This window comes from Sus scrofa, chromosome 1, assembly GCF_054392235.1.
Source record: "Sus scrofa isolate SSC_HxYL_T2T_F1_AM1 chromosome 1, Sscrofa_HxYL_maternal_Yorkshire_Landrace_v2.0, whole genome shotgun sequence".
NCBI classification, from domain to species: domain Eukaryota; kingdom Metazoa; phylum Chordata; class Mammalia; order Artiodactyla; family Suidae; genus Sus; species Sus scrofa.
In genome coordinates, this window is record NC_139383.1 from 252,438,114 (window position 1) to 252,463,380 (window position 25,267).

The window sequence follows — 25,267 nt, forward strand, 5'->3', positions numbered from 1 at the left end:
CCCGTGGTTGCAAGATTCCTGATGGTTGTGCCAGTGAAAATTCACACAGGTGAATTACAGTTTGTAGAATTTGTTCATGCTCTAGACAAAGTGACTACTATTTTTTTCATATTGTGACCAAACCATCTGGGCAAGCCTCAAGCTATCCCTAAGCAGTCTACCCAGTTCCACCGACATTGATTGACCTGCTGCTTATTCAGAGGGATTAGACCATTGATGGAGAAGAGCAAACTCTGGCCTTGACATCAGGAGGTGTCAGGAGGACTGGGATGGAACGCTGCCTCTGCTGCTTCCTGCCTGTGTCACCTGGCTCCCTCTCTTGGCTTTCTCATCCCTACAGTGGAGATGATTACAATATTTAACCTCTGAGGGATGTTTTGAACATCAGTCACACAGGAATGATGTTGAGAACATATTTGAAAACTGTAAATGATTACACCCAGTGTTGTTATTGAAGTCAACCAAAACATATCAACATTTTTATTTCATATGGGATATAGTAAAATATCAGTTTGAACTCTGCAAATTCCCAGAAATTTGGATAACACAAAGAATAACGATGAGAAAGGATTTTTTGTGCAAATGTATAAACATTACTGGAAGGCAGTTTTAGCAGAAACTTAGAAAAGCAATCTTCTAGCAAGACAGAGTTTTACCACAGAAGAAAAGAAAGGAAAAAGGTCACAATTATTGGACATTTTCTACATGCTAGACATTGTGGTGCTTTGTCTCATCTAACCATTTAAGGAACCATGAACTATAAGGACAGTTACCCCACCCCAAGACAAGAAAACTTAGAAACACGATTTACACAGATGAGAGAGATATCCAGTCCAGGATCCCCAGTTGGTTGATTTGGCTTGGCACTTACTACCAGATTGCCCTCTGCAGGTCTAATCAGTATTTCAAACTTCTGGTTGGAGGGCTGGCCAAGAGTGTGAGTGTGCCTGCTACGTGCCCTCCTTTTAGGTCGCAATGTTGACAGAAGTGAAGAGGTGATGGGTATATCTGCTGCGATCCTCTTTCCCGCATCTCTTCCCTCATTACATGCTGTGAAACCTCCTCTCCACACTTGAGCACAAGACTTCATATGAGAAGCATGATAGATGCTTAGCATCAAAGGTTGAGGACTCTTATTCTGATTACAAGTAGCATCTCTTGACCAAAGTCAAGTCTCAAATAATAGTCTAACAGAAAAATGGAGCGCTTAAGAGCTTAGGCTTTGGAACCATCCAGGCCTCGATTAAAATCCCAACAACATCATGTACTAGCTGGGTGACCTTGAGCAGCTGATAAAATTTAATACCTCAGTTTCCTCATCTGTTATGAACTAATAATAGTAGTATCTACTTTCCAGGGTTGTTTTTTGAAGTTCAAATAAGATGATGCTTGTCAAAGCTTTAGTTCAGTGTCCTGTATGTTATCTCCTTGACCAAACCTTCTTATTTTCACATTTGTTGAATAGTCTAATGAGTACAAACACTGCAATATCAGGTGGCATGTAGCAATACCGGTAAGGTAAGTGTTATGTTCTCTATTTTATAGATGAGGAGATCAAAACTGAAAAAGGCTAAAAGACTGACTTGCCCAAGGTCACATAGTTATCACGTATCAGAGACAGAATTAGAAGCCAAGTGATTTGGGCCCTAGATTCTGTGCTCTTAAATACCAAACTTCGCTGCCTCTCTGGTTTCAGTGAGAGTAGGTGATAGAAAAGCATTTGGGAATAACCAACTCTGGCCTTCCCTTTTGCAATTCACCTTAATTAATGAAGTAAGCTTCTTGGCACTGCCTACACTGAGGCCACAGCATGCAATGTGACATTTTTTCCGGGCGTTTGGAATCATCATTGATGTCCAGTCCAGAGAATTTAGGCCCCAAAGTGATATGGGGGCCCTCAAATTATCCAATTATTGGTATACATGGCCTAGTTAGTTATTCAGTAGCAAACTCTCCCCAATACTTTGAGTTGTCCCAGCTGGGAACTGTCTCCATACTGAAAAATCAATCCACTGTGTTTGCTTGCTTCTGCGCCTTTCAGTGTGTTAGACTAGAGTCATCATCCTCATCAACAAACATTTATCCAGTTTAATTGTTAGCCTTGTCCAAAATAGCAGATTGGCCATGCCAGAGTCTGGGTCACACTGATACTACCTTTGGGGCCTGGCTCAATTTTGCAAAGCATATTTGTTTTAATTGCATTGTTTTGGAATCAGGTTGAACCTCATAGCTTGGATTCTCCTGCTTTTAGATAGCTTTACAAAATTATCAAAAATTGGACCCAAATCAATTAAATTAAAAGTCTCTGTTAAAAAAAAAAAAGACAGTGAGTTTTCATCAAAAACTTGGATGAAGGCATAGAAGGCATGCTGATCACATTTGCAGATGACAGAAAGCTGGGAGGGATCGCTAATATGATGGATGTCAGTATCAACATTCAGAGTGATTTCGACAGGTTGGAACAGGATGGGCTGAAACCATCATGAAGAAAGTTAACAAAAATAAATGTGAAGCTCAGCATTTAGAATTTTTAAAAATGAGAGAGCTTTGGCCTGTCAGTGGTTCATGTTAAGTAGATCTCGGGAGTTTATTCCATACACACTCAATAAGAATCAACAAAGTATTAGTGTGGTGGAGGGAGGGATGCTGAATTAGCTTAGGCTTCAGCAGTAGACGTATGGGACCTGAACCAAGTTGGTGATGGTCCCACAGACCCTGTCCTGTTAGTCCACACTTCAATGATGGACTTCAGTTTCAAGCCAGGGTTTAAGAAGGATGTGGACACACTGTTTCTGGAAACTTGTAAGGGATGGTTGGAGGAAATGGAAATATGTAGACAGAAAGAGAGAAGATGTGATAAGATTAGGTCACACTTTTGCCCTGTCGCAAAGAGGACTGTTGCTCTCAAGGGCAGACCTAGAGGGAGGAGGGGCCCTTCCAGCTTACTCTGAGGACAAGGAAGAGCTCTCTGCTACAAGAGCTGCTTGTGGAAGCATGAGTTCGTCAATACAAGAAGAAACTAAGGAGACTCCTTAACTGGGTTCCTCACATGGAAAGAGGTTATTTTGGCTGATATTAAGTTCCTTCCAACTCTAAGATTTTATGATTTTAGGGGTTACTTTATTGTCCTTAAATGCAAGTAAATTTATATACATATACGTAAAAGAATGTGTGTTAGGTAACTTGTTACTTCACAAGATTGAATTTGCTTTGTTCTCAAAAAAAAAAAATTAACATAAAACAAATGAAGCAAAACGATTTTGTTTTTTGGCCACACTCACGGTGTGTGAAAGTTTCCAGGCCAGGGATCGAACCTGTGCCGCAGCAGTGACCCAAGCCATTGCAGTGACAACAGCAGATCCTTAACCCACTGCACCACAAGAGGACTCTGCAAAATTAATTTATCGAATGCCTGCTTTGAGCTAGGTACCATCCCACATATTCTTAAATAATTTCACTTAAACCCTGGTTTGGGTGGTATAATTTACGGTTTCAGTAATTTTTTTTTATGTCATTCATTAAGACTCAATTTTCATATTACCTTCTCCTTAACATTTTTTATTTATGAATTTATATAACTGGAGGTGATCTTGTGGTCATCTAATCCAACACCCATATTTTCAGAAGAGTAAATAAAGGCTTTAAAAGGTTAAGTAACTTGCCCTAAGTTCAGTGGCAGAGCTAGGATTAGACCCAAATCTCATAACTCAAGGTAATATATTTGTCTTTCACCATTCTGCCACTTCTACTTAATGGCAAGGTACTAGGTTTTTTGTGGGTGTTTGTTTTTTGTTTTTTTTTTTTTTTGTAATAGAAGCTTTATTAGATTTTAAAAATTACAATACAAGTAATATATACTCATTGGTTTTGAAAAAGGCAGACCATTTAGAAGTGAATAAAGTGAAAAGTGAAAGTCTCCTCTCCATTTATCCCTGCCAAACCCATCCCATAGTGATATCCATAATTTATTTCATTTTAAGTAAGAGTGTGCCCTGTCTGGTTTGAGTCAGACAGTTGACTTAGCCAAAACAATTTATTAGGGAGTTCCCTGGTGGCTCAGTGGGTTAAGGATCCGGTGTGGTCACTGCTATGACTCTGGTTACTGCTGTGGCATGGGTTTGATCCCTGGTCAAGGGACTTCTGCATGCCAGGGGTGCAGGGAAAAAAAAAGTTATTAAAGATGCTACATTCTCCCAATGAATCAGGTAAATTGAGAAATGAGAAAATGTTTACCAGACAGATATATTCTAATCTTCTTGTACCAGCCTGTGTGCCTTTAAGGTAGTAAGTGAGAGTTTTCCTCATTTGTGGGAAAGGGGGTAGAGTTGAAGTCACAGAGGGAAGGGTGTTTCAGAGGCCAGAAAGAGAGCTCCTCGTTCTGTGAAGCGTTCCTGGCTCTGGGACCTTCTTTTCTCCTTTGGGCCAAACTTCTCTCCTTCAAAAGTGAGCTCAGATTATTGTATATCAGTGCAGTCAAAACATGTCACATTTGATTTGTTTCTCCTTGAAATGTTGCTATTCTCTACTCCACAGTTGCTTTTAATTTAGCAATACAAGTATATATAGATAGATACTGGGCCTGGCTTCAGAGCCTACATAATTACTAATGAGAAAATGTACTTCACATTCTCATTAGTTGGTTGTTTCAAGTATTTTCCAGCAAACTAGGATGTTTTCTGGTAATGGATGTCACTTAGTGTAGTAACAGACTCCAAATATAAGAGATATTGTGCAGATAAAACCAGGCCCAGCAAATAGCATTTAAATATGTTAACAAGATAGCTTCAGAAACACCATGGCTGATACACATTGGACGTCGAGTAAACAGCCCCAAGACCCTGTAAACAGCATGCTTTCAGGAAACGATTCAGAAGACCCTCTCAGATTGCTGCCAATTCACTAGATGATTTCAGCTCAGTTCCTGCCCCTCAGTGGGCCTCAGTTTCCTCATTTGAATGGTGTGGAGATTGGGCTAAATGACTCCTTTTAGCCTTCTCATTCCCTGACCCTCTGACCATTATACTTGCTACAATTCCACTATGGGTACAGTTCTGCATTTTCCAAAGTATGGTGCTCAGACTGTCTGTATCAGAAGGAGCCAGGGTGTTGGCTTAAAATGTAGACTCCCAGGGCCATACGCAGACCTACTGTCTCAGAATTGGGGGCTGGAGAAAGACAGGCAGGAATCTGTATTTTTTTAAGTGGCTTGGATGATTTTCTGGCACATTAAGGTTTGAGAAGCATTGATATAGTTTAATAACAACAATTTAATTTTACCTCAAATCTCCTATTTCCCAACTTTCTTGAGTTAAGAAGGAATGAGCAATAGAGGTAAGGTTCACAGAAAGTAATTGATTCGTTTAACCACTCTTCTAGAGCAGTGGATACATTTTTTAAAAAGATGTAGCTCCTGTCCTTATGGAGCTTACAGGCCAGTGAAGGAGAGAGAAAGTAGACAAATATATGCCATTGATGGGAAGAGAAGAGAGTTTTTTGGTTTTTGTTTGTTTGTTTTTGTTTTTAGCGAGGGGAGGCAATTAGATCAGGAAGGAAGAAATGTGGAACAAAATATATCCATTGCCAATTTTTAAAGTGTAGGAACCTAAGAATATGTATACATAGCTTAACTCATAGAATGATAACATCTAAAATGTAAAGAAATATAAGGACCCAGGGAAAAGTAACATTCTAAGGGGAGATAAAATGTTCTTGGGATACTGTGCATATTTAGCCTGGACTGACAGAGTAAATATCAGATTCCACTCTGCTATGAAAACATCACATTGCTAAATTTTAGGTCTGGTATTCACTAAGGGTCTCATGTAATTCCCAAATAACTTATTTTAAGCCTAGGTTGTGGCTGAAATAGGACCTCTTCAGCCATAGTATTGCCATTTGAAATGTGTAGAGTCCTTTTACTTTTAAAAACATCCATGGAGTTCCCATCGTGGCTCAGCAGAAACAAATCCCACTAGGAACCATAAGGTTGCGGGTTTGATCCCTGGCCTCACTCCGTGGGTTAAGGATCCGGCGTTGCCGTGAGCTGCGATATAGGTCACAGATGCAGCTCGGATCCTACATTGCTGTGGCTGTGGCGTAGGCTGGTGGCTACAGCTCTGATTCGACCCCTAGCCTGGGAACCTCCATATGCCATGGGTGCGGCCCTAAAAAAAAGACTAAAAAGACAAAGAAATAAATAAAAATGTCCATTGCAGCTCTAGATTCTCAGTCTAAATGCTTCACAGACATCTGCACTAAACATTAGCTGTCAGTAAATGTAATACTAGGGTAAAACCTGATTACTGATAGGTCAGTTATCCATATAGCCTAGAATAAAAAGTTGGCATAAACAAGAAAAGAGATTCACTTTTAAATCTTTATCTATTTGGCTCATTTGATTAGAATGATCAATAAACAATTATTTCTAGATTTTCTTTGGGAAACACCAAAGCTGCTTAGACCGGAGACAGAGTGATGTGGGGGAGCATGGAAGCAGAGATGGGGCCTGGTTTTTCGAATTCCACGTCCAGTATACCTTGGGAATTTTTTTTTTTTTTTTGGCTTTTTAGGGCCACATCCATGGCATATGGAAATTTGCAGGCTAGGGGTTGAATCGGAGCTATAGCTGCTGGCCTGCACCACAGACACAGCAATATGGGATCTGAGCCATTCTGAGACCTACACCACAGCTCACAGCAACACCAGATCCTTAACCCACTGAGCAAAGCCAGGGATTGAACTGGCATCATCATGGAAACTAGTTGGATTTGTTTCAGCTGTGCCACAACAGGAACTCCCCCTTGGCATGTTTTGAAATAAACTGCTAGTCCAGGCAGAAAAAGGTTCTAAACATTTTGTTCTGTTTCTTTAAATCTTATGTTCAGTAAAGGGGATACCTGATTTGCCTTTTCCCCTCAGCAGTTGGATGCTGACCCTCCAGTCACCCCTAGTTACTGGTGGCTCAGGCTGAATCCATTTTGGCTCCAGAATTCTGGAACATGAACCAGAATCAGTTCAGGTGAAGCCCAGAGGGTCTGGCTGGAGTCTGGCACACAGGGCCTGCTGGATTTCCTCCTTGCTGGACTCCATCAGAGAAACTGCATACACAGGGTAGGCAGAAGCTGCATTTCCCTGTGTGCAGGATGCATGAAATGTGAGCCCAGCAGGGGCGGAGGCCTGCAGAGGACACTGAGCAAAAGCTAAGTGCTCTGGAGGATTCTGAGCAAATACTGGAAGCAGAGAGCTTATTGAGTTGTGAGCCATGGTTTCAGGAACGTCATTGCAGGAGGGAGCTGCAATTCCTTGACATGCTTTAGTCCTTTTATCTCCATTTAACACACTATTTTAAAACAATGATGCTGAATCAAATTTTAGGCAATGCCATTATACCTGGTGTGATTAGCATCATTTAGAATCATTAAATGCAAGAGCCATCCCATGGAACATTCACCAGGATAGACAATTATGGGCCATAAAACACACCTTAACAAATCAAAAAGAACAGAAATCATACAATGTCTGCCATCAAACCCATGATGGAATTAAACTAGAAATCAATAACAGAGCACTGAATGCAAGAGCCAGAAGGAATCTTAGACATCAGTTAGTCATTCCTACTTCAGAGGCAGAAACTGACCCAGAGAAGTTAAGTGCCTTGTCTAGGGCTGCACAGCCAGTCAGTGTCAGAGCCTGGAAGAGGGCCCCATGACCTGCTGCTTGATGCAACATTCTTTCCTCAACTCTTAATTACCTGAGAGTTTCGCATGTAGTGCCGTCCACTTTGTAAAGGTGGTTCTGCCCTGAATTTCATCCTGCCCGTGGAGAGCATAAGGAATTAGATTCATAAGAGAAAGTTAAAAAATAAAATCTTTTTTTCCACTCTCCTGCAGTTAATAGTATGGGTGCTGAAAGGAGGCGGTGGGGAGTTTCTGTGACACCAGGATCAGGCTGTCATCTTTGAATATCTGTAGCAAAGACGACTGCTTCCTTCTTTAGGACTTTGCTTCCATGGTCCATGACAACACAAAATATCCAGGGCTTCATAGAATCCAGGCCCTGGGTAGATTATTGGGAACAGGGGAACCAGAGCTTTGAACTGCACCTGATGTTATGGGATCCTAGAAAATCAGAGCTGAAAATTAGAAACCTTCTGGTTCAACCCTTTCCCTCATTTTATAAATATGGACAGTGATAATTCCAAGTATCAAAACCATTATCAGTATGATCACTGTCATCATTTGTAAAACATGTTCTAGGTGTCAGGTCCTTCACATATATTAACATATTTAATCACCACAACAAATTATGGAGAAAGATATTATCCCCATTTTACAGAGGAGAAAACCGAGCCTCCAAAAAGTGAAATAATTTACCCCACATAACTGTAGCAGCAGAGCTACATTCAAATTAGGGGCCTAGACAAGTCTAGGATTAAAGTAGCTGGGCTCTTTGACTGATATTTCTTTTGTTATTTTATAATGCCTCTTGGGAAAACATAAAGGAAAAAAATAAAAATAAAAAAGACCCAATTAAGACAAGTGCCTCATTTCCTCAGGGTAAGAAGCATCTGGCTGCTTACTGGCTGTTTGTCCTCCAGCCAGGTTAGAGCATTGTGGCAAACCTAGGCACTCCCCCGACTGTTCTTTCATTGAACAATATTCAGCAACTGTTTATTGAGGGTCATTTATGTGTCAGTCACTGTGTTGACAAACTATGGGACCATATGAATATGTACATGGAAAACTCCAATTAGAGCAAAGGCAAATACTTTTTAAAACTATTCTATGGCCCCTGGCTGGTAACATCAGACCCATCAACAGCCAGGAGGTGTAGGATTGGAAATCACAGGGTCAGGTTTAAGTCTTGGCTGTATTACTGTTGCTTGTATAACTTGGGAAAGTCTCTTAGCCTGTTTGAGCCTCAGTTTCCTCATCTGTAAAATAAGGATTAAAATCCATGCCCCTGGGAGTTCCCGTCGTGGCGCAGTGGTTAACGAATCCGACTAGGAACCATGAGGTTGTGGGTTCGGTCCCTGCCCTTGCTCAGTGGGTTAACGATCCGGCGTTGCCGTGAGCTGTGGTGAAGGTTGCAGACGTGGCTCGGATCCCGAGTTGCTGTGGCTCTGGCGTAGGCCGGTGGCTACAGCTCCGATTCAACCCCTAGCCTGGGAACCTCCATATGCCGCGGGAGCGGCCCAAGAAATAGCAACAATAACAAAAGACAAAAAAAAAAAAAAAAAAAAAAAATCCATGCCCCTGGAGAATCAACTGAGAAAAGAGACACAAAAGCACACTCAGCGGTATTAGCATGAAGGCAATGATGTGCATGTTTACAGGAATGTTTTTGCACATCTCTTAAGTCTCTGTATTGCTGGTTGTTCCTTGATTATTATTTTGTTGTATCAATCTTCCTGCCTGAAGCAGGAAAGATTTTCCTCCAATGATTCAAGCGAAACCCTGACTTTACCAGAATATCCAAAAGCTGGGTAGCGACTTTATTCCTGCTTGTATGCTTCTTCTCCTGGGGGCCCTCTCAATCAATGCTGTCCAATAGAATGTTCTGCCGTGATAGAAATGTTCTACACCCCATGGGGCTATTGAGCACTTGAAAGATGGCTAGTGTGACTGAGGAACTGAATTTTAAATTTTATTTAATTTTCATCACTTGAAGCAGCCACACGTTGAGTCTGATGGCACACAGCTGCCTGGGCCCTGCCAAGGAGGCACTCCTCCCCCACCCCTTCCTTGCTTGTTTTCTCTCTCAGAGATTCATCCACGGCAAGCAAAAATCATTCCGTTCTCCTATTGGTTAATTCCCTGATTCCCAACCATCATTGTGGATGAGAATTCACCCAGAGATCTTTTTGTTTCCCTCTCTTTTTAGGGCCACGCCTGCGGCATATGGAAGTTCCCAGGCTAGGAGTCGAATCAGAGATGCAGCTGCCAGCCTACGCCACAGACACAGCCACGTGGGATCTGAGCCGTGTCTGCAGTCCACACCACAGCTTGTGGCAAAACCAGATCCTTAACCTATGGAGTGAGGCCAAGGGATCGAACCTTCATCCTCACAGATACTAGACGGCTTCATAACCCATTGAGCCACAGGAGGAGCTCCACCCAGAGATCTTAATAAAACAGTTTCTTGGGCCTACCCTCAGAGTTTCTGATTCGTCGGTCTGGGGCAGGGCTGGAGATTTCATTTCTAACACATTCCCAAATGTTGCTGATGATGCTGGTCCAGGGACCACAGTTTAAAAACCAGGGGTTAATGGAGGCTCTCGAAGACACAACCCCCTGGGGTATCGGTTCACAGCACTGGCAGGCCTTTGGAAGCACCTGGGGAGCTTTTAAAATTCCTGATGACCAGTCCCCATCCCAGAACAGTTAAATTAGAATCTCTGTAGCTGTGACCCAGACAGGAGTGTTTTTTAAAGCTCCCCAGATGATTACAGTCAGGGTTGAAAACCACTACACTAATGGGACTTAAGCAAATTTCTTTGCCTAAGAGAATTCACTCTGTTTATGTCACAGGGCTATTGTTCAAATCCAATGAGACTGAATGCATGAATGCAAAAAGTTTATAAACTAAACTGTGGGACCTAAAAGTAAGGATTTAAGCAGTGACAATCTTGAAAGAGCCAATTTGCAAATGATGTTGTTATCCCTTTTGAACTGAGATAAAATATCCATGGTTTGCATTCTAGTACTGCCCCGCTGACCAGGCCGCTGCAGGCACAGATGCTGAGCATGTACAACAGTTCTACAACCTTCTCACAGCCTCCATTGACGTATCCAGAAGCTGGGCAGAAAAGATTCCTGGATTTACTGATCTCCCTAAAGAAGATCAGACATTACTTATAGAATCAGCCTTTTTGGAGCTGTTTGTTCTCAGACTTTCCATCAGGTAATTTTATCTTCCTTCAGTCCACTCCTTCCTTTGAAGAAGTGTGAGTGAAACCTGCCATGTTTCTAAGTCGTTGGTGAAAAGTTTGCTCAAGAAGGACTTCATTATGTCATATTTCATATATATGACCAGGCATTAAAAGACTGAGCAGTGGGTGGAGCACTGGGCTGGTAGCCAGGATTCCTGGGCTCTAGTCTCAGTTCTCACAGGGACTTGCTGTAAGACCCTGGGCAGGTCACTTGCCTCTTTGGATATCTAGTTTCCTTCTTTGTAAAATGAGGAGGTTGGCTTGAAGCCCCTGGCAATTCCAGCATTCTGTGATTCCAGGAAGATTCTCATGAGGCATAAGGTATTTCCTGGGAGCAAGTATTTGTTTGGAACATTGAATTTACCTCCCAGGTTTCTATTTAACAAGTTACTGTCCTGGTATACCAGATAGGGCACTGAAGAGTTGCCAGAGCTTCTCAAGCCCCAGTTTGTACTACAAGAGAAGAGCTTCTGGATCAGAGATTTGGTTCAACTTATCATACATAGTGATACCAAACACAAAGAAGAATGGATTACTCAGAAAGCTGGAACCTGGGATCTCTCATAAAGCCTTCATGTCGCATTTTAAATTCTATCTTCCTTGCTTTCTTTCAGTTATATTTTTATAGGAGACGGTATCAACATTTAACCAATATTAGAGGAAAAATCATCTTTCCCCGCTCTCTTGTCCCTATTACCCCCTCCCCTGTTTCATACTATGTTACTAGAAACTCTCATTTAAAGTGCAAATTCCCATGCCTCAATCCAAGCTATTTTGGTTTGGATCTACCTTGAAGGAAGTCCAGAAATCTGCATTTTTTTTTTTTTTTTTTGGTCTTTTTGCTATTTCTTTGGGCCACTCCCGTGGCATATGGAGGTTCCCAGGCTAGGGGTCGAATCGGAGCTGTAGCCCCTGGCCTACGCCAGAGCCACAGCAACGCGGGATCCGAGCCGCGTCTGCAACCTACACCACAGCTCACGGCAACGCCAGATCGTTAACCCACTGAGCAAGGACAGGGACTGAACCCGCAACTTCATGGTTCCTAGTCAGATTCGTTAACCACTGCACCATGACGGGAACTCCAAAATCTGCATTTTTAAGTCATGCTCCATTGATTCTGATGCTGGTGGTCTGAGGTCCAGTTTTAAACCCTGAGATTGAATCATTCTGTCCCATGTTTGCCTCTTTGGAAGAATCTGTTTGAGAGACCAAGGTGAAATTGTAATTGACTGCCAGTCGTTAGCATAACTGCAGTCAGTCCTGTGTGTACAGGAGCCTAGCTGAGCCAGCAGTGTGACGGAAGCAAAGGATTAAGTAGGTGATAAGCTCTTTGAGGGCAGGCACCATACACACCCTATTCACCAGATGTGCTCCAGTGTCTGTCTAAGGGATGGCATAGACTTTGTGCTTGGGGAAGTGCTTGCTGAGTGAATGAATGAATGAATGAATGAAGCTATTCATCTAAGAAGCACAGTTAAAAGGACATTAAGTTGTTAATGCAGTAGGCCAAGGGAGATAAGTATGTGGTAAGAGATCTGAAAATTAAAGGAAAGTTAAGATTAAGGTAAGGACCCCCTAGAATTCAGGACTGGTTAAACTTAATACTCTCTGGGTTCCTTTTATATACCAAACACTGTGCACAGGCTTTCAGATCCTTTATTGTATTTAATTCCCACAACATTCTTTGGAGGTAGCAATTAGAATTCCTGTTTTATGGAAAAGGAAAAGGAAACTCAGAAAGATTAGAGTGCCCACGGCCCTACCGCAAAGTGGTGCTAACTTAGAAGTTCCAGGTTTCTTACATGAGAAAAGAATGGGATGGTTATGCATTTAACATAAACCATCAGTCCAGACTTAGAAATAGCCCTTCTTTCAGCAGCCCCATTGTTTAAAGCAGAGAACGGAGTGCAAAACAAGGGCTCTTCTTACTTTAGACCATTTTACAGTGTGATTGACTTCTGGGACTTGCAGGGACTGGGTGTTTTTAGAGTCTGCACAATGGAATTGTAGTGTCTAGCCTCGGGCCTTATCAGTTTTTGACATTTAAGAAAATGAAAGGGAAGTCCTGGTGAAGGAGCACTAAATGGAACAGTCACGTGTTCACTGCAGAGACAGGACACTGGGCTTCACTTCCACCATCCACGACTGCCTACTCCTCATGTCCCATCCCAGGGCCAGCCAGCAACTGCTTCTGCAATTGGAGAGCAGATGCCATAACCCAGACATCCCCAGGGCTGATGCTCAGCAAGGAAATTAGCAGACACGTGGTGGCGGTTGTTTATCCCAGGGGCAGAGTCCTGTTCATTGAGGGTGTCCAGGCAGGTTTCACAGCAACACACTGGGTTTTGAACACTGCCCCAAGGCTGTGTGGGTGCCTGTGTGTTTTGATGTTATCCCATAGGACAGAACAGACTTATTCAATCCATCTCTCTCTCTCTCCCTCCCCACCCCAACTTTTTCTCATAGGTCAAACACTGCTGAAGATAAGTTTGTGTTCTGCAATGGACTTGTCCTGCATCGACTTCAGTGCCTTCGTGGATTTGGGGAGTGGCTCGACTCCATTAAAGACTTTTCCTTACGTTTGCAGAGCCTGAACCTTGATATCCAAGCCTTAGCCTGCCTGTCAGCACTGAGCATGATCACAGGTAAGCCCTACCTGGCATACCTGAAGGAACCGTGTCTCTCTTTCTCTCCTTTCCTGGCTTAAGGTAGACTCTGGCTTTGGCTGTTACATACACAGGCAGTTAGGAAAAAGACTGCCACTTTTGTGAAATCTGCTAAGTTTACCCTAGTTTAAACCAAGAGACGTACATCTGCAACTTGTTGTCACGAACTTCCGGGAAAGAGGATTCCTAGTCTACTGGATTGTTTATTGTCAACAAATTCAGTATATGAAAATCTAAATTTCTATAGGAGCTCTGTGGACACTCGGACTGGCTGGTTCAGGGTTATTTTTACAGGGGGTTTTGGAGGAAGATTACCTTAACCCGACTGTTCCTGTGGCAGAGAGTGGAGTCTTCCCCTTTTCCCCTTTCTTGTCTCGTAACCCAAAGAGCTACGCCACGTAAAACACACCTGTATGTATTTACAACTTTATTTAGCAATTTTGATTGGCAGGGGACTGAGGAAAATAGATATTCATATAAAGCAAAAATGGTTCAACTCAGCATTTTTTAAAGGTTAAAGCCAGAAGCTCGAAACATATTCAACTTCTACGTTAATGCCTTTCTCCCCCTAGATGTCTCTCCCTCTCCATCTTTTGGAAGATAAAAGATTCCAAGGCAGATTGAGAGAGGAAGAGGAAGAAAGGAAAAGGCATGGTGAATAAAAGAAGGGATACGTCTCCCTGTGGCTGCTTGAGGCTCCAGGCCCCAGCTCCCCTTTGCCCCTTCACACTTTCAGAGTTTCCTACTGGATCTCATCCTTCTTGATCAGACCAGGGCCTGGTGAGGCAGTGATAGTAGGTGGAGGTTCCAGAAAAGGCTAGCCAGTCTTGGGGTTCACCTCCCATCCTTTTCATCAAGACCCAAGTGCAGGCTAGGCTATTGGAGTGAGGATTAAGTTTCAGATTCTTGATACTCTCTTCGCTGTGGAAAACGTGTTTTTTGGGCAGATGATGAGTTTCACAGAGGACCAAATGCATCCTGTGGCACAGACAGACCCTTCTTTCTGATGCATCAGAAATGTACGTTGTTTACATGCACTTTCTTGGGACACCTCCTTTTAGTTAAAGTTAGAAGAGACTAGGCTGGTTCATTGTTTAGCATTTTATGTGAAGGCCAAGAGAAGCACAGTCATGTGCTATGGGAGGAGCAGGACACCAGCATGTTTCCTCAGTATTCTAAGTAGAACCTGACTCCTCCTGAGCTTTGGTCCTGGAGGAGAAACTCCCTTCATTTGGTGAGGGCTGCCAGAGACTTCCAGGGGAGCCATTAACAAAACAAAAACAACCACAGTCTCTAAGAGTATGGATTTGATTTAGAGGGCTTTCAAATGGCATAGTAAGGGAGCACCTAAACAAAGTAAGCACATTTAAGGCACAAACATATTACTCCAGAAAGACTGGAATGAAATTGGTTCAAAGGCTACCTTTCACCTCAAGTTCTTCAGTTCAATTTTAAAACCATTCAACTCTTCCTAGGACAGTTAAACTTTCAAAACCAGAAAGTATGAAATTTAGTTAATTTTAAAAAACAGGCACAAAAACTAGTCAGGCTTTGCTTGCCGTAAATAAAGCCAAGACTTCCCTGCTGGCTCAGCAGGTTAAGGATCTTGCCTTGTCACTGCTGTGGCTTGGGTCACTGCCATGGCGCAGGTTCAATCCCTGGCTCTGGAACTTCTGCAAGCTGTGGGCATGGCCAAACAAATCAGTAAATAAAGCCAGCACATTGCCACATCTCTATGGAAATGGGTGTTGAGTCTCATTAACCAACAAGTGTTCTCTGATCTAAGTACTCTGCAGCAAGTCAGTGGGTTTTCAGAGATGATAACATACATCCCTGGAGGAGATAGAACATGCAAAAGAATCCATGTGATACAAGGTGCTGAGTGCCGTGTTAGAGATGTGAGGGTATGTACAAAGCCCTGAGAGACCTGTGGTGGGAGGTGCTCTTCTCAAAAGAGATAGCATGAGCTGATCTTTGATAAAAGCAGACGGTATCTCCAGGCTAAAATGGAAAGAGTGAGAATTCTCAGTATCAATAAAAATTTGCTACAGCTGTTGAAAATATGGCTGTCATACCTTTCAGGAAGGAAATGTCTAAAAAAAAGCAGAGTGATGGGAAATGAGACTGATGTGATAGCTTAGGGTGGAGCAGGGCATGAAGAACTTTTCACGCGTAGGTGAGAAGGTTGGAGTTTATCTCGAGAGGAGAGGGGATCCACAGAAAGTTTTGACCAGACCAGCATCATGGCCAGCCTTGCATTTTAGACAGTGCTACTGACAGCTAGTTCTAAGCACAGATTTTTAGCAGGGAAGAGACTGCGAGGGAAAAGTCCAGGTGTGAGAGTTGTGGTTTAAGAGGAGGCCCTGAGGCCTACATCTTTTTTTGTTTTATGCTTTAAATAGAAATTAATAGACCACAATGAGGTCATGGCATGTGGGTGCCAGGCAGTCCCAACCTGGAGAGACTGGCAGTGCAGTGCAGAGAATACAGAGTAGGAATCAGGGAAAGGTGGTGCCAGTCCTGTATCTGTCTCCACTTTGCTGTGTATCTGGCAGTTATAGCTGCTCAGCCGCTGCCCATTTATGTAGAGACTTGCTCAGGAAGGAGTCAAATTTGGCATGACAGAAGTTGCATGGATATTGGAGGCCAGCACCCCCAGGTTTGAATCTGTGGTCCTATATTTAATAAGTACATACTATTGAGAAATGCATTTGATTTCCCTGAACTTCAGTTTCCCCATCTGTAAAATGAGGATAATAACATCTATTCCCTCGGGTGGCAGTAAGGATTACAAAAAAATAAGTTTGTCTTATAGCCGAACTGAATTCAGGTTAGGCACTCTTCCCACCTATGTTCCATCCTGGAAGGTCAGTGGTAAAGACTCTCTCAAATTAAGCGCATGCTTGCCCCTTCCTCAAACCTTAGGCAGTCTGAAATCAAACTCAGCGGCCTGAGGAAAGAGGTAGTGGCCTTAGAAGGCAGTGTGTTCAGTGACTATCTCCTTGGATGCTTGAGAGAGGCTTAAAAAAGGACAGTAGTATTACAGGAGGTTAACTGTACTTACCCGGCATTCATGGTGGGCCTAGTCCTAGATGGGGTGGTGGTTCCAGTTGCTGCTTGGTCCTGCAGCCTGTGCAGAGCCAGTTGTTATAGGTGCTGTGGTTAAAACACCCCAGAAAAATAAGGCTTTTCTCCTTTCTGGATCTCGCAGAACTCTCTTTGTGATGTGCTGGTTGGGAGGGGGTTTGAAATGTGTGAAAGCATCAGGAAATGGCAGAAAAGGCAGTGCCTGGGCAGAAGCAGTGCACATTGTTGTGGATATTAACTTTGATTTGAATATGGGCTTCTGTGAAATCTTGCCTTCTGAATAAGCGCCGCTAATCGTAAAGGGTGATTGTGTAATATCAGTTGGGCTTTTGGCATCAGAAAATTCATCCCCAAATTGTCTGCTCCTAAATCGCACAGAACTCATGAAAAGGAAATGGGGGTTAGAAGTATAACCAGTCTTGCTTCCAGGAAAGTTATTAAAAACTTGGACAGTATTGGTAGTTTGCACAAACAGGGATTTTTTTTTTAATCCTTTTTTTTTCCTTCTTCCTCAACCTCTCTCTCTGTGCCCTTGTGAAAAACTAGGTGGTAAGGTGGGGCAGGAAATGGTTTTTTTCAGATCATTCTCCTTTCACACAGTAAAAGGGAGTTCCCCACAGTTGTGGTTGTCAACTGTTTTTAGGTTCCCAGTTCGTCGACCCTAAACATTTCCTTTTCCAGTGCTCCATCCCTGACTTAGGAGTAGTGGAAATGCTTTGCTTCTGATGGAATACCAATGACATAATATCTAATTGCAGATAATTGTGTTTAATACATAAGAAGCCCCCCAAATAGAAAGTTAGTGTGGAATTACCATTTTCTTAGTACACATTCATTAACTAAATATTGAGTACCTACTCTATGTAAGGCACAGCGGCCGTCCCTCGGGACACAAAGAAAAGCCATGTGTGAATTCTGCTGTCAGAAAGTGGATGGTATACAAGGAAGTCATATATGATGATGATATAATGAACTCAGTGTATGGTGGTGCATGCTTGGGTCCTTAAAAAAGGTAGATTCACTTCAGGGGAAGTCCAGATTACTGCTAGCATTTTGGTGGGGGAGGAGGAAAAGTGGAGGTACTGGTCATGAATGGCTTCCCAAGGAGATGGCATCAAGAAATGGGACCATTTAGAAGAAGGACATTCCAGATCAAGGAAACAACAAAGCAAAGGCATGGCAGCAGAACACTTGAGCACATTTTGGGGAAAAGAAGGTGTGGTGGAGTTGCATTATGTATGTGTTAAATCATATATATAAACTTAGTAGAAACAACAGAAAAATTAAAAGATTGCAAGCTATTACACTTGATGTAATTACACTGTATGTCCTAGAGTGAGCCTGAGCGAGAAGACATGAATCCGCTGTGGGCCATAGTCTCTCTGCTTCTGGGGGTGAGCGCTGAGAACATGTCTGGCACTTTTGGGAAATTTAACGAATTTTCAGGGAAAGAGTTGATTGTACGTAATATTTACTCTAGGGCCTAGTATTATGATCTAAACTTGGAGTAAAGTGCATTTCCCATATAGTAAAAAGGGAAATAAATAAGATCGGAAAGGAGTTCCCATCATGGCACAGCAGAAACAAATCTGACTAGGAACCATGAGGTTGCAGGTTCGATCCCTGGCCTTGCTCCGTGGGTTAAGGATCTGGCGTTGCTGTGAGCTGTGGTGTAGGTTGCAGAGGTGGCTTGGATCTGGTGTTGCTGTGGCGGTGGCAAAGGCTGACAGCTATAGCTCCGATTAGACCCCTAGCCTGGGAACCTCCATATTCCGTGGGCTCAGCCCTAAAATGACAAAAAAAAAAAAAAAAAGTACAATAAGATCGGAAAGGCAGTTTTAGACCAGATAGTAAAGGGAATCTTGAGTGTCCAAATGCCATTTTGCAGAAGAATGTCCTCCATGGCTTTATTTTCCCTACTCATGTCTTCTATCAGATAGAAAATGGCTCTTTTCCTTCTATAAGTCTTTTTCCTGATCTTATGGGAATATGAATTCTGAGACTGAGAAGGAGGAGGGAAGGCAGAACCTGGGGCAGAAAGCAGTGAAACAGTGACAAGGCAAGACCGAGCAGCTGGCTGATCATGCCACACCCTCCACTAGAGCTCCTCTGTTCATTCTAAATGGTTACCTGGTTACCCTGTTTTTATATCATATATAGCCATCAGCTACACTACAGGAAAACCAAGTGTAAAACTTGGCAGAGCAATGTCATTCTTTTGAAAAGGGGTATGTGTTATCATGGGATTTGGAGATTGGAGGGCTGAGTTCAAGTCTTCACCCGGCTTGCTTCCTACCTGTGCAGTGTTGGGCAAGTTCCTTACCCTCTCTGGGTCTCAGTTTTCTCATTTTTCCACAGGGATAATGATGTCTACTTGCAGGTTTCTTAAAAAGATTGAATGAACTAATGTGTACTTTGCAGAGAAAAAATATTAGACAAACCTTCATTATTATTATCCTAAATGGTAAGGGTTCTACTTCCAAGAAGAGCTAGAAGTTCTAAGAATCCATAAAAATGTTCATGCATCCCTGCAATTGTTTATGCACATCACATTAAGTCATTTCTTTGTGTCTTCCTTCTTTCCAGCTGGACTCAGGGTTTAAGGGCAGGGAGAGTCTTATTCATCTTTATAATTACTTTAGCATTGAAAGGTGTCTGGCACAAGGCAAATATTGGTTGAATGAATGTGAATAGCAGAAAGTCTCCCAAATTAGGAAAATCTGAATTATTTTTAGCCCACTGCTTTACTTTTTTATTTCATTTATTTATTTGTTTATTGCAGTGATTTAGTTAGGGAGCGAATGAATTGCTTTCCTGAAAGAGGCAGTTTCAGGAATGCTGGGGGAGGGGAATAAATGTATAGATATATATAGATACAATTCTATAGGTAGCCCACCGCTTTGTTATTAGAGAATAGTCTAAAGTCCTAAGAACTACCTTACTTCAATTCAGATTGACTCGGCAATATTTATTGAGCATCTACTATGTCCCCGGCATAAAATTCCTTATCCTCAAAGTCTGTGGTCTCGTTGGGGAAATAGATACCTGCTCTAATAAATCAAAGACATACAGACTGAAAAGCACTATTACAGCCTAAGTATGGGTTGCTGACTGACTAGTGACTTCCTGATCAGAGTGGGCTCAGTGTCTCTGGGACTACCCATCCATAAAGATGTTATTAGGGCGTGAGAAGGACGTGTTCTTAGGACATGAAGCTCCGAGCAAGAAGTCCTGTTTGTTAGTTGGTGTTTGAGTTACACACACATCTCTCCCCAGGAACCCTCTTCTCCTTCCCCTTTGGCTGGACCTGTATTATTGTCACTGGGTTGGCCTATGCCAAGACCTCCTCAAAATCAGAAGAAATTGCTTTTCCTTATTGTGGCTCTTGATGGTATCATCACCCTTTGCTTCATCTCCTCCCCCATTCCATGAGGAAGAGGATTTGGCATTTCTTGTGTGAGCCTAAGAGGCAGAAGTGGAGACTAAGAGAAGGCGAAATCTAGCTCAATGCAAGAAAACTTTCTAATAGAACTACTCGAAATTAGAATAAGCAGTCATGGGAAATGAGTTACTGCTTTGACTAGTGAAGTTTACAAATGGAAACTAAATAAACACTAGGTGGTGATTGGATGAAGCATCTTATGGGGATTTAGGGTTGACAATAACTTCTCCAGCTTTCATGTGCATGCATCTTATTAAATTGCAGATTCTGACTAGGTAGATCTCGGGCAAGGCCTGTGATTCTGCATTTTGAACAAGCTGCCAGGTGATATTGACGCTGCTGATCCAGGGGCCACTCTTGAGTAGCAAGGGACGAGGGAACCTGTCAGTAATTGGATCCCATGAAATTAATGATAGCTACAATTTAAAAATACCCAGTGCCAGGAAGTGTAGCAAGGCTTCTACATGTGTTATTAATTTAAAGTTCTTTAGTAAATAGGAGTTCCCGTCGTGGCGCAGTGGTTAACGAATCCGACTAGGAACCATGAGGTTGCGGGTTCGGTCCCTGCCCTTGCTCAGTGGGTTAACGATCCGGCGTTGCCGTGAGCTGTGGTGTAGGTTGCAGACGCGGCTCGGATCCCGCGTTGCTGTGGCTCTGGTGTAGGCCGGTGGCTACAGCTCCGATTCAACCCCTAGCCTGGGAACCTCCATATGCCGCGGGAGCGGCCCAAGAAATAGCAACAACAACAACGACAAAAGACAAAAAAAAAAAAAAAAAAGAATAAAGTTCTTTAGTAAATAGATTTGGAAGTACCTAAGATGGATTACAGCAGAGATGGGAAGCTGAGAGGCCAGGTAAAAGCTATTAAAATAATATGGGTAACAGACATTCAAAGCATGGTCTGGAGGCAGTGAGATTGAGAGGAAATAGATGCAAGGAACAGCACAGAGATGATAACCAGAGTTCTTGCAGTGGATTAAGTATGATGACCCTGGGTTTGGGGTAAGGAATTGTTCAAGATGACTGTGAGAGTGATGGGGAGGATTGTGCATTCAGTAATAGGCCAGCTCAGAAGTGGATGATCTGAAGGAAAGTTGAAGGGAAAGTTGAGTTTAGGATATAGAGGCTACTTGCTAATATTTGTTTAGTACTTATTATATGCCAGGCAGTGTCCCAAATACTTCACATGTCTTCATTCATTTAACTCTCATAGTAACTCAAGAGACAGGCATCATTATTTGCTCTATTTTTTAAATGTGGAAACAGAGCCAAAGTCACCCATCTAATAAATGACAGAGTGAGGCTTTGCATCCCAGAAATCTGGTTACAAAACTTCTGATGTGGTAGTTTTTAGAGTTTACATTCTTTACTGTTGTTAGCTTCTTAATAACGCCCACCTTATATATTTATTCTGAACAATCCACTTATTTAGTATTCATTTGATGTATTTTACAGGTCCTTGACCCTCCTTAACATAATCACTTGGCAGCTATTCACTGGGTGTCTCCTATGTAGTAGGCTCAGTGAGGAGATACAGCCGTGAACAAATACAATCCATGCCCATGGAGCGCACATCTAGTGGAGGAGGCAGGCAGTCATCACATAAATATCTAACTTCAATCTGTTGTATTCTTCAAAGGGAAAAAACAGAGTGCCGTAGGAGAACATGATCTAGACTAGGAGTGAAAAGGGAAGCTTCCTTGGAGAAATATTTGATCTGCGATCTAAAGGATGAATAGATCTTAACTGGGTGAAGAGGGAAGAACATGAACACAAACCTAAATAGCTTTATTATTTCACCCAATCCATCTATCCCCCTTCTCTAGCTCCCTTTCCTCCCTTCTCCCTCTCTCCCTCTTTCCTCTCTCCTCCTCCCTGCTACCTCCCTTCCTTTCTCTCAGCAGAGATGTCTAAAATAGCTAAAATACATAGGAATGTCTTTAGATAGCTGAAATGCATATGAATCCAGCAGTGTCTTTATAGGCTAACACCATACAGGTTAGGAGTGTGATCTGTTGTCTCTCTGCTTTGTTCACTGCTCTAACCCCAGTGGCTATACCATTGCTTGGCACAGAAGAGATACTCAAATATTTGTTGAAAGAAGTAATTAATCAATTAGCTAATTAGGTACACAGACAGTAGGAGGGAGTTACAGGGAAGCTGAGTTCATCTCAGGAATAGAAAGAACATTCTAACAATCTTTAAGGCAACCAGGTATAATGGAAATATCTCTAGACTCACAGTGAAAGAAATTAGCCACTTTTTCATTTTGAATCGGGGCAAATCACTTCAGTCTCTGCCCCTTAAGCTTCTTAGTCATTAAATAAGAATCATCTTTGCCCTGTGTAGTTTATAGGGTTTTTGTGAGGCTACAATAAAATAATCTGAGTAAAAAAGTATAATGTAAAGGGCTATGAAATATATTTTTATTTTCAGGGTGATAGTGAACTCCCAGCCCAGCTAGTAGCAGGCATCCCCTTTGTGGTGTCTTGTAGCAGAGATTTTTGTCTTAGGAGAAAGTTTGAACTAAATGATTCAGATTCTTTCTCATTCATATATTCTACAGTTATGACATATACATCCATTTTGTAAAAATTTCTGTAAGTTGTATTTTAAAGTTCTGAGTTTAAAACTCACATAAAACTGAGTTAAAATACTGAAGTATTGGATTAAAATGATGTAGCTCAAAATGCAAGAAATCCTGAGAAGCTTGTTTTGTTTAATGGTAGACAAAGCTGTGTATAATTCTCTAGGAAGAGAGAAAACCCAAATGTCTGATTTGCCCCCAGAATTTATGAACTCTTTGTATATCAGGTCTGCAACCATGTTTATACCAAGATACAAGGAGAAAGGGGATCCCTTAAACTAAAATATCAGTGGTTGGGATTTCAAGGAATTTCAAGTTACTAAGAAGGTCCCAGACACTTAGTAACTCCCTAGCAATTTGAAAATCTTGCTGGCTGCTGGCAGTAGTTTGCATGGAGACTGAATTTTATCTCAGCCCTTTTGAAAGAGTAAAGAAGCCACAAATCCAGTAGCTGTTCAAAACAACAAAGAAGGTGCCTTTGGCTTTTAACAGGAGTGTCTCTGAATTCCTCAAGGAATTCCAGGCCTAGGGTTGATCCAGCTGGCAGGAGGTATCGATCTCCACTTGAATTCACTGAATAAATAATGGTTGCCATAGTTATTGAGCAGTCACAACTGGTTGGAGAGCAGGGAAAACTCCCAGGCACCTTCTGTGAGTTTGGCCATGAGACAGTCTGGTTACAAGGTTCTATAATCAACCCCTCCTAAAATCCAGCCCACGCGTTGATCATTCTTTATCCTAATAATGAATATGGGTTCTTGAATATAATGCAAGACACGAGGCACTGAAAGGAAAGGAAAGCTTAAATCAGTGGATTGCTATTTTATTCTGGGAAAAGGAATTCTTCCTGGGTTACCAACCTAATTTGATATATTTCAGTATTTAATACAATTTACTATCAGCAAGATGAGGCGTTCCCATCATGGCTCAGCAGTTAATGAACCCAACTAGTATCCAAGGGGTTGTGGGTTCAATCCCTGGCCCTCCTCAGTGGGTTAACGATCTGGTGTTGACATGAGCTGTGGTGTAGGTCACAGACGCGGCTCTGATCCAGTGTTGCTCTGGCTGTGGCATAGGCTGGCAGCTACAGCTCAGATTCAACCCCTAGCCTGGGAACTTCCACATGCCACAGGTGTGGTGCTACAAAGACAAAAAAAAAAAAAAGCAAGATGACCATTTGATCATGTTACAGCAACTAAAGGGCTTCACAAGGGACCAAATCCCAGTTTGTTCTCCTTTAACATTGATTATTCTACCAACAGTATTATCCTGGATATTTTAAAAGAAAGGAGAAGAGTTATCTGACAATCTCATGAATATTTTCACTTTTCTGCTTCCTTTCATCCTTCTCTAAATGCATAAATAATTTTTGCATAGATGTAATCACAGCTTAGATCTTATTTTATATTCTATTCTTTATTTAATGGGATATTATATATTTTTCCATGTTGTTTCATAGCCTTCATATTTGTCCTTTTTGATGTCTACAGAATCTTCCATTACGAGGACATACTATTTTTTTACTTAACAGTGTTCTTCTTCCCCTTATCTTTTTCCATTTTTTAAAAACAGGTAATGCTGCCCCAGATGTCTTCACACAGACAGTGTTATCCTTCCATTGAATGTTTCCTTCAGATAAATTCACAAGTGTGGGATTAGTTGGTCAGAGGCTATGAACACTTTATAGCTCTAGAAATTTACTGCTAAACTTGCAGTCTGCTTTTTTCATTTTGGCAGCAGGCAGGGGGATGGGGAGAAATAAAACTTCAGGCAGAGCACCATTGCAGTTGAAGTACACTTCTTCTGAGACTAAAACAAGGGGACTGTGTGCTCAGTAAAGATACAACATAAAGGACAGGTTTGCACGGGACCTGATTAGCTAGTAGTTTCCTAGGGGAAAGCAAAATCCTTCACTGCAAAGCTTGGAAGTCAGAAAACTCTATCACCTTTGTTTGACCCTGCAATTGCCAACCATTTGCCATGTGTTGGGTATTATCTTAGGTGCTGACTGTGCAATGCTTGTAGCGCTCTACAGTTGGCAGAACACTTCTGTGTGGCATCATCTTAGCTGAGTCTCACAATAACCCTTGTTAGATGGGTTTTATTATAATTACACTTTTTCTTTTAATTTATCATGTAATATGTAAGAAACACAGGAAGACATGGAGAAGACTACAACAAAGACTTGTGTAGCTCCCACCTGTAATTCCCATTTCCCCAGGAGGATGTTGAGCCCTAGACCAATTAGGAACCCCAATCTGTTTTTTATATAAAATAATTATATTTTAATATAATTATAAATACATGCAAATATATATCAGAGGTGGAAGGGACTTTAGGGGTCATTAAATCCAACCTCTATGTTTTCGTGTGGGCCCTAGACAGGAATTCACTCACCCAAGTCATATATAACTAGCCGAGCTGCAGAAGAATGCAGATCTCCTGGTTCCTGGACCTCTGTTTTTTTTTTTTTAGTGGCTGCACCTACTGCTTGCAGATATTCCCAGGCCAGAGATTGAACCTACTGAGCCACAGTAGTGATAACACTGGATCCT

General features: G+C 42.1%; 1 protein-coding gene across 3 annotated transcripts in view; it reads left to right on the top strand.

Annotated features, from left to right (window-relative positions):
- The window catches only part of NR4A3 (nuclear receptor subfamily 4 group A member 3), a 41,868-nt gene that overhangs the window by 11,966 nt on the left and 4,635 nt on the right, over positions 1–25,267 (top strand). For all 3 annotated transcript variants that reach the window (XM_021083198.2, XM_013993694.3, NM_214247.1), the window contains 2 exon segments: positions 10,703–10,902; positions 13,397–13,575. In XM_021083198.2, coding sequence (XP_020938857.1) covers positions 10,703–10,902; positions 13,397–13,575 — 379 coding nt within the window.